Here is a 12123-nt window from a genome sequence, read left to right on the forward strand (position 1 = left end):
CTCAATGTCGAATGGAGGCCTTGGCGTCAGTTTAGCACTTGGTCTCAGAGGTGCACTCTGTGTTGACTTCAGCTCCTAACTGGTGGGGTGGAGGGGTGGTCGGTGCCTTCAGACAAGGGTGGCACTCAGTACCAACTGACGAGTGCAGCAGTGGGCAGGATGCTGAGGCTTTCTTTCTGCCCTGCTTGAGGTTTGACTTCCCCCTCAACTCTGCGTGCCCATCACTTCAGTGAATGGGGTTTCTGCCCCTAACCTGGCTCTGAAGTCATTCTCTTTCTGTGTTTTCTTGGTGCCAGGCCCTGTTGGTGTTGATGCAGAGGATGCACTGTTCCGACCCTCCTCAGAGGTGCTCCGAGCTGGATGTTGGCTGGGCCACTGAGATCCTTGAGGAAGCCACCTCTTCCTCCTTGAAAATGAGCAGGTCCGTTTGCAGACAATGTTGGGCGTCTAAGAGGACACCTGCTGCTGAAATACCTAGTGCACCCAGTGCCTTTCCCTTCTGTACCTCAATGTCTTAACATTAAAAAGTGAGACAGAACTCACAAGTCTCACTGCGGTAGGAGAATAGGCACAGGTTACAACTGATGAGCAGGACCCCCACATGTATATCACATGGCACCTTGGTCGAAATTGGTAGAATATGCATTCCATCATCCACTTCAGGTCTGCATTTGAAGAGATCGAAGACTAAAGCACCTCAAAGACTAGTCTGCCAGCCGGGTGCATTGATGCGAAGTGGTTGGTGAAGTACAGCAGTGTTTCCGTCAAGAGAATCATCAAATAGTCAAAAAAGTTGATCGAGCAGTGGAGGTTATCAGAGTCGTCAGTAGTGCAAAAAGAAAAAGCAGTTAGGCCCCCCAAAAAAGCCACAAGTATCCCGTCGATCTCAGAGAGACATTGCTGAATGAATCTGAATCCAATGGCAGGAAAAAAAAAAAAAAAAAAAAATCTAGGGTGGGGTCAGTAACCATGTACCTATTGAGATAAGGGAGGAGTCACACATTTTTCATGGAGAAACAAGTTGCAATGTCCCTGCCCAATATTAGATGGTAAGAGTATGCAGCAACACATTCTAGAAACATAACTTTTTTTAGGAGCCAAGTGCAAGGCCTTTCTGGGCTAAAAGTCAAAAACAGACATCTGACAGCTTTTCAGTATTCTGAGCACTATACCAAGCTACATCAGTGCCTAGCAAAATGGATTTCGTAGAAGAAAGCCTGACGGAGAGAATGACATCTACCATCTCAGGTAGCAGATCCAAAGCAGTTAATTGCTACCACTCAAATACCATACATGAAGCCTTACTCCTGAGAAAGTAAGTCCATCCCAAGTGGTTGCCTGATAGGAGGACAGATGTTCACGCGCAGGAGTTCTGGGCACAACACTCCTAGCCCAACTTGGAGCCACCAGGATGACGTGCGCTCAGTTGTTCTTGATCTTCACAATTTGAAGTAGGAGAGGTACTGTTGGGAAGGCGTAAAGGAACCCCTTGTTTCATTCCAGCAGAATGTGTTTTACAGGTTTTCTTGCAGAAACTCCAACAAAATTGTTGATACTGCGTGTTAAATGGAAAAATGGCTTAGGCATGGGTACCACACAGGCCTCCCTGCCCCACCCTTGCAATGTAGAGGTGACTTGTGATCTGCCAGATGATGTCTGCTCAGTTTTCCGACTCTAGCATTCATGGACCCGCCCCCTGACCTGACAGCTGCTCTGGAGCTCTAGCCACTTCCACAGATGCAAATATCTGTGAGGAAATCAACAAATGGGAGCAAGGGCTCAGATGTTACTGGCCCGGCTGTCGAATTTGTCAAAACATCAGTTTTAGTCCCAGTGAAGGACAGCTGTAATTCTAGTAGCCTAGATGCCCTACGAGCAACAATCACAAATCAGGTGCTTTCTTCCACTGGTGTCCCATTTGCAGAGTCAAGCTCTATCTCAAGAGAGTCCTCAGGCATACCAGGGTTCGGTAAATCAAGGTAGAATGTGCTATCAGGCAATTCCACTCACCATCAACATCTTGGGGTGCATCCTGTTCTGGCACAGAGTCGGAGCCAAAAACATAACAGAGCCTCTGCTGATTGCTGCAACGTCATAGACCCACAGGTTTGTGCTTTTGTAATCTCAATTCGACATTGGATGAGCTTGATCCGACATTGGTTCTGTATACAAGATGGGCATTGGCACAAGATCACCTGCCGTGGTTGGTATGCATCTTGCGACCAGAGTGGAGGTGTATAAAAGCACTGTAAAGGGGTTCCGACAGAAGGTGCCAAGGAGGGACCTGATGGCAATATCCCAACCTGAGGTCCCTGCAGTTACATGGGCCCAGAGGGAACCAGAAGCACAGTGAAAATTTGCAGCATGTACTCTACCAAGGCCTTGATCTGCTGCGGGGTCGACTGCCCAGGAGACTTGTGGCGCATCAGAACTGAGGAATTGTCTCCACGGCTGGTGATCTCGGAAGAGTGCAACTGACACTGGCATGCAGGAGTGGCACATATACGTGGCTGTGCTAAGTCATTTTCATGGTAGTATGGAGTCAGGATGGAACCGCAGCAGCTCACCTAGTGGCACGAGGGAGTTCTGCTACAAAACGATCCAATCTAGTCTGGCGTCTGGAGGACATCCTAGGGTGAGGAATTTAAGTGTGGTTAGAAGTAACATCTTAATTCTTTCTGTGAACTTTAGAAGATGCAATAAACCAGCAAGGAAATTCAAACTTACGTACCCAGATTTCAAGAAATACTAGTAGACTGGTTTACAATTCATTTTTCTTATAAGAATAGTTAACAGAAAAATTACATAACTCCACAAAACTGGATCCTTTTTTGCACCATGTAAAAGTGATATACACTGACTGGCATAATTATGTTTTTACAATGTCCATCACATAGCAAACATTAGTGTCAGTGGACCACCACTGCTCTCTGGCCACAATGGATCAACCCTCAGAACAGTATTTCAGAATGAAGAGTATATAAGTACGCAGGCTAAGCCCTGGGAGAAGAAAGCCAGCATGGGAAGAGCAGCAGCCTAGCGATGTATGAATGGCGGCCGCTAAGCTGACACAGGGAAAGAGGGCCTTGTGAAGGATCAGGCCTGGCAGTGATGTCCGACTTAAGTTAAAACACTATCTAGTCCTGACAGAGCGGGACAGCCCATGGCCACAAAAGCTACAGCCCAGGGAGCAATTTATCAGCATCTGACTCACAATGCTATCATCACTTTCAATGTATCTACAGTGATTGTGAATACACAGACTACCACTACAATTCATAGAGATCCTTTCTCAGGCAGCAGTGTCTACTATAACTCCTGCAAATCAGGGTTTGACCAGTCTATATAAAAAAAAAAAAAATAACCCTCGTGAATAGGTCGAGGCATCTTCTCTCTAGAAGAAGTCTGAGGCCTTGGCTCGATTTTGGGTAGGTGTGGACTCAGCAGGGACGGGCTTAGGGGTCAGTATGGAGAAGGCTGATGCTGCCTTCTGTGAAGATGTAGAAACACTCTTCGATGGTTTCTGGATGGGTGTGGAGAATGCAGCGTTTTTCTTCCGAGTGGGTGTCGAGAATTTGGAACCTTGCTTCTGGATGGGTGAGATGGCAACTTCTTGTTTCTGGAAAGGTGTGGAGAAAGATGGAGTTTTCTTCTTAGTGGGTGTGGCAAATGTTGCAGGTTTCTTCTGAGTGGGTGTGGAGAATGCAGTTCCTTGCTTCTGCGTGGGTGTGCACAAGAACGTGGTACGCTTTTTTATTTTCTTCTTGCTCAAAGATCCCGGTGTATTTCCGAGAGGTGGAGTCTTCAACACCCCGTGCAGAGGTTTCTGCTCGGGATTGAAGGCAATTCGTGGAGCAACACCCGGGCTCACAAGAATACTCTTGTCAGTTTTCTTGAATTCTGTGAGGAAACAAATGAGAAAGAATTTAGATCACAGGTGGTAGCCCTCTGATACTCATCAATAAAAGGGACATCAGACCACAATGACCATCCAACGCCTGTAGACTAGCAACCCCCTTTGCAGTAGAACAGACGTGTTAATCCTTTTACTGTCACAAATCACAATGTTTGCATAGCCCTGTGCTACAGATCTAAAAAACAAAGTGCATTAGTTTGTTAAAACATATGGACCTCTAATCTTGGTATGCACCTATACAAGCAATGTTTTGTCAGCACATTTAGAGCTATATAATGAGATCACCCCAGCATCAATTTCTCTTTGCAGCCTAATAATATGACAAATGTGGAGATTTATTTTTATTTTTTTCCTGCTCAACAGGTTTGCTCAGTAGATTCTTACATTTGTCAAGCAGAGATAATTCAAGGAATGCTCGCCAAGGAGATAATGTGCAGTCCGGCAATGCAAATATACGTGAGCTCTGCTAGAGGACAACATCTGTACAATCAGTCATGTGATATTTGCGCATATAACTAAGCAGTGGCAGGACACTTATGATGCACCTCTAATAACTACACGGAAAGTATAGCAACTATATATTGTCTAGTTCTGTACAATCTAAGGGATCTGCTGGTGCGGGCCTCACCTCCCTCACAAAGACCGCCTGCCTAGGAGAACGCGCTGAACATGACGGTTTTTAACATTTAGTTTCTGAAGGTTCCCTTTAGGCACCCTCGTGTAGAAACATCGCTGCCAAGGCTTGTGCCATTTCTAGTTTCCTTAGGGTACCGCACGTGTGACTTCTCACAGGGATAAGAGTGGCCACAGGAGATCAACTGAGTGCAGTACATTTGGGAAATTTAGAAAGAAACAAAGTGAAATGCTGATTTGGGTCCTCATCCTTACATGACAAAGTTAGGTAGACTGCCTCTTGACATCCATAGCGCCACAAAGGGGGCCAGACCTTACCCTGCACAGACATGAAGCTTTCCACATGCATTTTCTTGTAAGTCGTTTGCCATTATTTGTTTGCAGTCATAGGAAAACAGTGCTGTGTTTCTAGTGAAACCAAAGCTGAGTGGCAGCGAGCAAATCTGAAATGGGCTATCACTAACACCTTTAGTCGCCCATGTCCTGGCTGTGAATAGGTGTCAAAGTGTGGGGGGAGAGATTCAAATGAACCCTTAGTGTCCTTCCCACCATTTATACTAAAGACTCACACAGCGCATATTTTTACAATTTTAGGGAGACCTTGGTCCCAAGAGAAATGTCGGCAATCATGTATAACTGTATTTTAAGGGTTTAAAAGCATTCTTGTTGGCATTTAGTTCAGTCAATTAACATTGGATGCAATGGATCAACAGAAAAAAAAAAAAAGTACCCCCAAATCCCAGAATCCAAACTCTTTCCTCCTTTAACTCCCCTCTTTAAATTGCCATCCCCTTCGCTGGAAATTGCTATTTTTGTTCTCAGTGTCATTCTTTCTCAAGCAATATTTTCTGACTGAAGTATCCGAAAGTAGTATAATCAAGTTTAGAGTGGTCAATAATTCTTAGGACAAGATCGTTTTTTGCAATCCTTGCTGAAGTGATCAAGTTTCAAGGTGGCCCCATTGTTTTGTGAAGTCTTTTCCTTGCCTTTGGCTTTCTTAGAATGTTTTTCCACCCCCAAGAGCCACCACAGCCTCTCAGTCCACTTGAGTTCTGTAGGGGCTAGGAGATGGCCTCAAAGGGAGGGAATTGTTTGTCTGGGGCCAACAGAAGGTGGGAGATGAAGTCTCCCTTCTTCAGCCACAAGCAATAGATATCTTTTGGACGTCCTGCGAGTATCACCTCCGGACATCTGGCCAAATTCTCCCCAGTAATGTTATCTATCGTTGTGAACAGCAAATTCCAAATAACTAAATCTTGGGACAGCACCATAGCTTGTGTGCTAATGACCCAACTTTCCCACAACCCCACCAATAATGCGAGATTCCGCTTCATCGCATCCAGGTTAGCTGTACTGCAGTATACTGCCATACACATGTATTTTAAGCATGGTTTCTCTCACCCCCTCCACCCCAATGTGTGGGGAAAAATGATTTCCACAGAGTAAGATCTCATTCCACTGGTCCATGTCTAAGGTGATGTGGGGTGGAGCTCTTTCTCTTCAGGCACATGCAAAAGCAACGTTTCGTCCTTGTGTCCGATATTAAATATGTTGTGTATATAGGTAGCATGTGTACTTCCTGTTCATGTTACAAGGTATTTTTCCGAAGAAGTTAGTGCTTTAGCTCCCTTGTCTGATCTCAGTCACAAGAACCCAAAGGCACACTTGTAAATGGAGAAATCACTGTTCCGGGATCGAATATTTTATTCTGAACTGCTCAAATGGTGACGGTGCCCTCTACAAAGATGTCACTTAGCGCCTCGCATTCCCCTTCTACCCAACTGGTATATGCATCTATCCAGGCTAGCTGTTAAGTTCTGTGTTGCCCCATAGAGCAGTAAAAGGTAAGGGGAAAGTCATAAGCCCCTTTCGCATCGCTAATTAGTCCCAGACCTCAAGGGTAACCTCATCATGACCCTATTCTTAAAAGGGATGACTGAATCTAGCTGCAAAGTTTGACTGGTTAGATAAGTTTGCAATACCAATCTTATGTAATTGTGAGAAAATGTTTGTCATTCTGAAGGTTGAGGGACTTATTTGTATTTTATTTTTTATTAGGGATGGGGGCCACAGCATGTAAAAAACTGAAGCCACTAATGTAATTATTGCACTTCACATTAGTAGCACCATGTAAGACTGCATATTCAGTCTTATTCCATTCCATTCACTTTAATGGCATAGGGTCCTGGGGAACAGAGGCTGCAGGTGGGGACTGGGTAACCAGTCAGGCTGAACGCAAAGGGGGGGGGGGGGGTTGTCAAGTCTTGAGGGTCTTGAAGAGGCTGCAAGCGGCGACTGGGGGGGGACGAGCCTGGCTAAACCCATGGGGGCGTTCAGCTCTGGAGGGTCTCAGGACTTTGTTGCCACTATAGTCCATTTTGAAACGGGCTGAGAGGCTCAGGTGCAGTGGCGCCTTTAGGTGTCAGGTTTTCACAGTCCAGGGCTCACAGTTCTTCTTGGATGCCTGCAGGGAAGTAGCTCTGCTACTCCACAGGAGATACTGGTTGTTCCTCTAAGTGCTGGCAGTCCTCCCAGGCTTTTGGAGGCACAGCAGGTGCAGGACGAGACTACTTTGATGCAAATATCAAGAACAGCAAGGAGGTCGGTAGGGTGGGGGTCAAGTCAGTTGTTGCACCCCAGTTCTTGCTTTTTGCAGCTCTTCGGTGTCCTTGTCAGGGCAGTGGAATCTAAGTTCCTGGTGCCAGGTGCTCCCCTAAATGCTATATTTAGGGGGGATGGGAGTGAAGGGTAGTAGCCAATGGGCTACTTACCCTTGGGTTCACTACACCCACTATATGACCACTTCCTGTGGGAAGTGGACATAACCCTGTCCGAGAGCTCCTAATTTTGCAGTCAGCAAAAAGGCAGAATATTCCTAAGGTGGGGCTCATCAGGCAGCTCTCCTTAGCGGTGTGTCTGACCTGGGTGTACTCCACGCCTCCTAGCATAGCTAATTTGCCACATGGAGCCAAACAGGCACCATGGCAGGGGGTGGCATCCTGTTCGGGGTCACATATCAAAGGCGACCGGGACTTTGAAGTTCCTAGCCTTGGTATGTTAAACACTAGCCATCCTGTTTGGAGGAGGTGTGAACACCTTCCTCCACAGCAGACATTGTTTCTGGCCTCTGAGAGCAAGGGCTCTCACCTGCAGGTGTTTAGAAACTGGTCTGTGATGGCACACTAGACAACCAGCCAGCCAACACCCTAGAGGACTAGTAAGTTTCAGAGGGGACCGCTAAGCTACCCCCTGGGTGCATGCATTAATAAATCCATCACTCGATTAAGTGAGGGTTTTACTAATATGAGATGTTTGATACCAAACATCCCTATCTGCAGTGAAACTATCATGGAGCTGGGGAACTCCTAGTGACCAGTGTCCAGCACGTGTGCTTAAAATGGCTTCCCGGATCACTCACTGTGTCTAAGAATCAACAAAGACAAAGCAGGGGCATATCTGCTCATGCAGATATGCCCTCACATGTAATATAATGCACCCTGCCTTAGAGCTCCAAGGCCTGCTGTAGGGGTGACTTACATATATTGCAAGCAGTTTTGGGAGACAGGGTGCACAGGATGTGTGCCATGTTGTGTTTTCACTTTTAGCTGCATCAAGACACATCCTGCAATGGCAGTCTGCATGTGCTAGGTGAGGGGTCCCCGAGGGTGGCACAATACATGCTGCAGCCCCTTAGGACTCCCTTCAGTACCCATGCCCTAGGTACCATTTACTAGCGACTTAACAGGGGTGCCAAAGGTATTTCCAATTGGGGAATAATTGCACAGTTTTAGGGAATAAGATCTGGCACAGGGGACCTAGTGAGCAGGAACAAAGAGCACTTCTGTCAAAACTGCATCAAATACCAGGCAAAAAGTGGGGGCGAACATGTCAAAAAGGGGCACTTTCCTACAGTTCCCACACAAGTAAAAAATAGTGCTTTATGGCTGGGGATATTCGGAATTTGGGTGACTTAATATAAAGAGACTGCTTGCTTCTTGATATTGTTAAGCTGCCAGATGTTTTCCACATGTTAGCCAAATAACTCAGTTTGTTTAATTTGATCGAAATGAATAGCGCTATATAGCGTAAGGCCGCCTGGTTTAATGTTTTTGTGAAGGTCTTCTGCAGCTGCTAGATCGAAGTAATATTCAGTGCCTGGGAGTGTTTCTTTGAGTGTTTGGGGTATTTATGTTTGCAACTTTATCTGAGAATAATGTGAGGAATCCAATTAATTTATCAGGAGATAAAGATAAGCACAGGGTGCTCCGATATTCTCCTAGATAAACATGAAACGTGCTCTGGTTGAATCTGCTATCTGGGACTGGATGTCATTTGCTCTGGTGTTCTGAATGGCAGACTTGTTTTTTTTCTAGCTGCTTTTAGTTTACATTTTTCTCTCTAAGATTTGGTGACTATCTGTCTCTTTGCTAGGTTACTTATCTCCGTTAATAGCAGCAGAGTGCCCTAGAGTCATGGTTTACTTGCTCTAGTTTGAGTTTTTTTCTGCCTGGGGCTTCAGTCCGCCATCCTCCACTGCCTCAACTGTGCTGCCCTTTCCACTGGACTGTGGTTGATTACGTTGGGAATGAAGACCTCCTTTACAAAGACATCAGTAACGTTCTCTAGGAAGTTTGATCCATTTTTGTTTCTTTAACTGCAGCCTTGAGGGTCCACTTTCCCATTTAAAGAAGTCTCACTTGATTCTTGGTCACCAACCCCTTCTTCATTCCCATCTCTTCTGGGTCTCTATTCTCAAAACCCCTTGAAGCACAAGTCCCCATTTTATGTTCACTAGTCCCCACACTTCACCCTATTTGTGCCTCAGTCCACATTATCCCTTTATACCTTTTTCCCAAGCCTCAGTCTGGCAGGCCTCTCAGTCTTCAAACCTTTTGTGTCTCAGCTCCCCAAACCTTCTGCTTGCTCATCCAGTACCTCTTGCAACCTGTTCTCGCCTCCTAACAGTCAAGCTCCATATCAGTTTCCTCGTCCATTCATGTGCCTCAGTCTTCCTACCCCTTGGTTTAGGTCTGGTCTCTCTTCCCACATCTCCCTTGTCCCCCTTTTGTATGAGGCTTGTGTCTGGCATCTTCTTTTTCTCTCAGTCACCCATCTCTTCTTGTGCCTCTTCTCCCCGGCCTCTGGTGTCAATTCTCCTTCCACCAGCCCTCTTGACCATTGTTCTAATTCCCGCACCTTCGCATAGAAGAAGGGAGTCTGCTGAGGACGATGTGATCAGTCAGGTATTTTTAGTTTTGGTGGGTGGGGTGGTTTAGGGGCGGGGATTGGGTTATTTTTTAGTTTTAGGGGGGTTTAGGGGTGGGGGAGAGGGGGGTCAGGGTATATATATTTTTTTAGTTTGGGGGGGGGGGGGGGGTGGACGTATTTTTAGTTTATGGGGAGGGGCCGTCCGGGCGGTTAAGTTTAGAGGAGGGGGAGTCAGGGCATTGTTCGTTTTGGGGGGGGGGAAGGGCGGTGTTGTTTAGATTTTAGGGGTGGGGTTGTTTTAGGTTGTCGGGTTGGGGTTGTTTTAGGTTTTCGGGTGGGGGTTGGGTAATTTTAGGGGCGGGTGGGGGGTTTGGGGTAGTTTTAGGGGCGGGGTGTTGTGGTGGTTTTAGGGGTGGGGGTCAGGGTCATTTTAGGGTTGGGGTAGTTTAGGTTTTAGGGACGGGGTTGGGGTAGTTGGGGGGTTTTACGGGCAGGGTGGGGGTCGTGGTAATTTTAGGGGTGAGATGGGGGTTGGGGTAGTTTTATGGGTAGGGGTGGGCGGGTTGGCGTGGTTTTAGGGGTGGAGGACGCGGTAATTTTTAGGGGTGGGGGAATCCGGGGGGGACGCATGCTGGAACCATGCATGCCATTCACTAATGCCTTTACCAGGAATGCCTTTACAACGAAAAATCGTTGTTAAGGCATTCGTGGTAAAGGCATTAGTGGTAACAACGCGGTCGTTGTTCCGACCTTGTTGTTCAGACATGCGTTGTTTTAGCATGCATTGTTCCGACATACATTCATAGGGGACACCATACACACTTCTTGTGCTGCAGCTCACCTTCATGTACAGACAACAGGGTGGCAGCACCCACTGCCTCTTTCCACCCTGCTCTCAATTTGACCACTACGTTTGAAGTGTGAGGGGGCTCAGGGTACCCTTCACAAGTCGAGTGAAACTGAAAACAGAGGAAACAGCATGGGAACGGTGTGGTGGGTTCACCTGTAATCAGTTTACTTTATGGCATCATGTGAGGGATAATAGTGTGTCCCAGGAGTGTTTTGGGATTTTGTTTGAATGTTGGCTGTGAGCTTTAGCGGGTCTATGTGTTATCTGGCATCAAAAGGAACATGTTATTTACCCTGCAAGCATCTGTTCATGGCATGAAGTGCGGCAGTCTAACATGCTCTTCATATTCTTGCCATCTAGTGTTGGACTCGGACGTGTAAAACTTGTTTTTCTTTCAAGAAGTCTTTTGAGGAACAATGTAGCTCCTATAACAACTTGCAATGCACATGCACATTGGCTCCACTGTTGCATTGTTTTCCAGGTGAAGATGAAGACAGAGCATAGAAAGAGAAAGAATACATGACCAGACAAAAGAACATCTGCAACAACCAGAGGCTTCTGGGGAGGAGGGTGGATGCATGCATGCGAATCTACAGCACTATGCGCCATTTATTGGGTAGGTACAAGGATTCAATTAATGCCACTCAAACTCCAAGCATGCCCCAGCGCTCAACGATCGAGCTGCAGGCCTTGACCACCATGCTGGGAATGGAGGTTCACCCTGCACAGGAAAGGAACAAGTGGTCGAATGATCAACCTGAGGCAATCAAGATCAACCTAGCTGCCACTTCCGCAAGAATTGACAGAAATTGAGATGGTGGAAACACGTAGTAGGCCCAGAGACAAGCTGATTCCAAAGACATTTGCCAGGGAATAATTGAAAGGGAAAGGTATGGCACTGTTCTTCCAGGCCATGGGAAAAGAAAGGGCAATCCTAATCTGGGGAAGATCACCTCTGTTAATCTATGGTCTCGTTCCAACACATGGACCTCCAGAAAGAGGCTCCCAAGAGCATCCGCTTTCTTGCTGAGTGAACCTGCAAGGTGAGTCACTACCAACAGTTTCCTGACCATGCATCTATTGCTTCTCAACATATGATCTGCAACCACACACTGCTCTGCCTGTTGATATAATAGATAGTGAGGGTGTTGTCCGACAGAATCGGAATGTTATTCCCTGAGATGGAAGGGGAAAAAGGTCTTCTTTGCGATATGGACCATCTGCAACATGAGCACTTCTACATATAGACTCTACTATAGTCATGCTGCCCAGACGGGCACCCCAGCCCAAAGTGATGTCTGTGCCTCTGGCAGCCAAGCACGCAGTGGACTGAAGGGAGAACTCACCACAAGCTTGAAAATGCCCATCCACCATGCCGACCTGATAAACAGATTGGAAGATCTGCACCTGCTTCATGAGAACTCTCCTGATGATGACGGGACTGTCGCCTCAGGCACCACTTAAGGACCCTCATCCACCATTTAGCTATGGCACCAACAGGATGCAAGAGGCCAAC

General features: G+C 46.7%; 1 protein-coding gene across 1 annotated transcript in view; it reads right to left on the reverse strand.

Moving 5' to 3' along the window:
- Window positions 1-2760: 2760 nt before the first annotated feature.
- The window catches only part of RRP1B (ribosomal RNA processing 1B), a 170608-nt gene continuing 161245 nt past the window's right edge, over window positions 2761-12123 (reverse strand). The window contains exon 16 of the mRNA XM_069202945.1: window positions 2761-3900. Coding sequence (XP_069059046.1) covers window positions 3395-3900 — 506 coding nt within the window. The 3' untranslated portion in view covers window positions 2761-3394. The remainder of the gene's footprint in view (window positions 3901-12123) is intronic.

The sequence above is a fragment of the Pleurodeles waltl genome, chromosome 8 (genome assembly GCF_031143425.1).
Source record: "Pleurodeles waltl isolate 20211129_DDA chromosome 8, aPleWal1.hap1.20221129, whole genome shotgun sequence".
Taxonomy (NCBI): domain Eukaryota; kingdom Metazoa; phylum Chordata; class Amphibia; order Caudata; family Salamandridae; genus Pleurodeles; species Pleurodeles waltl.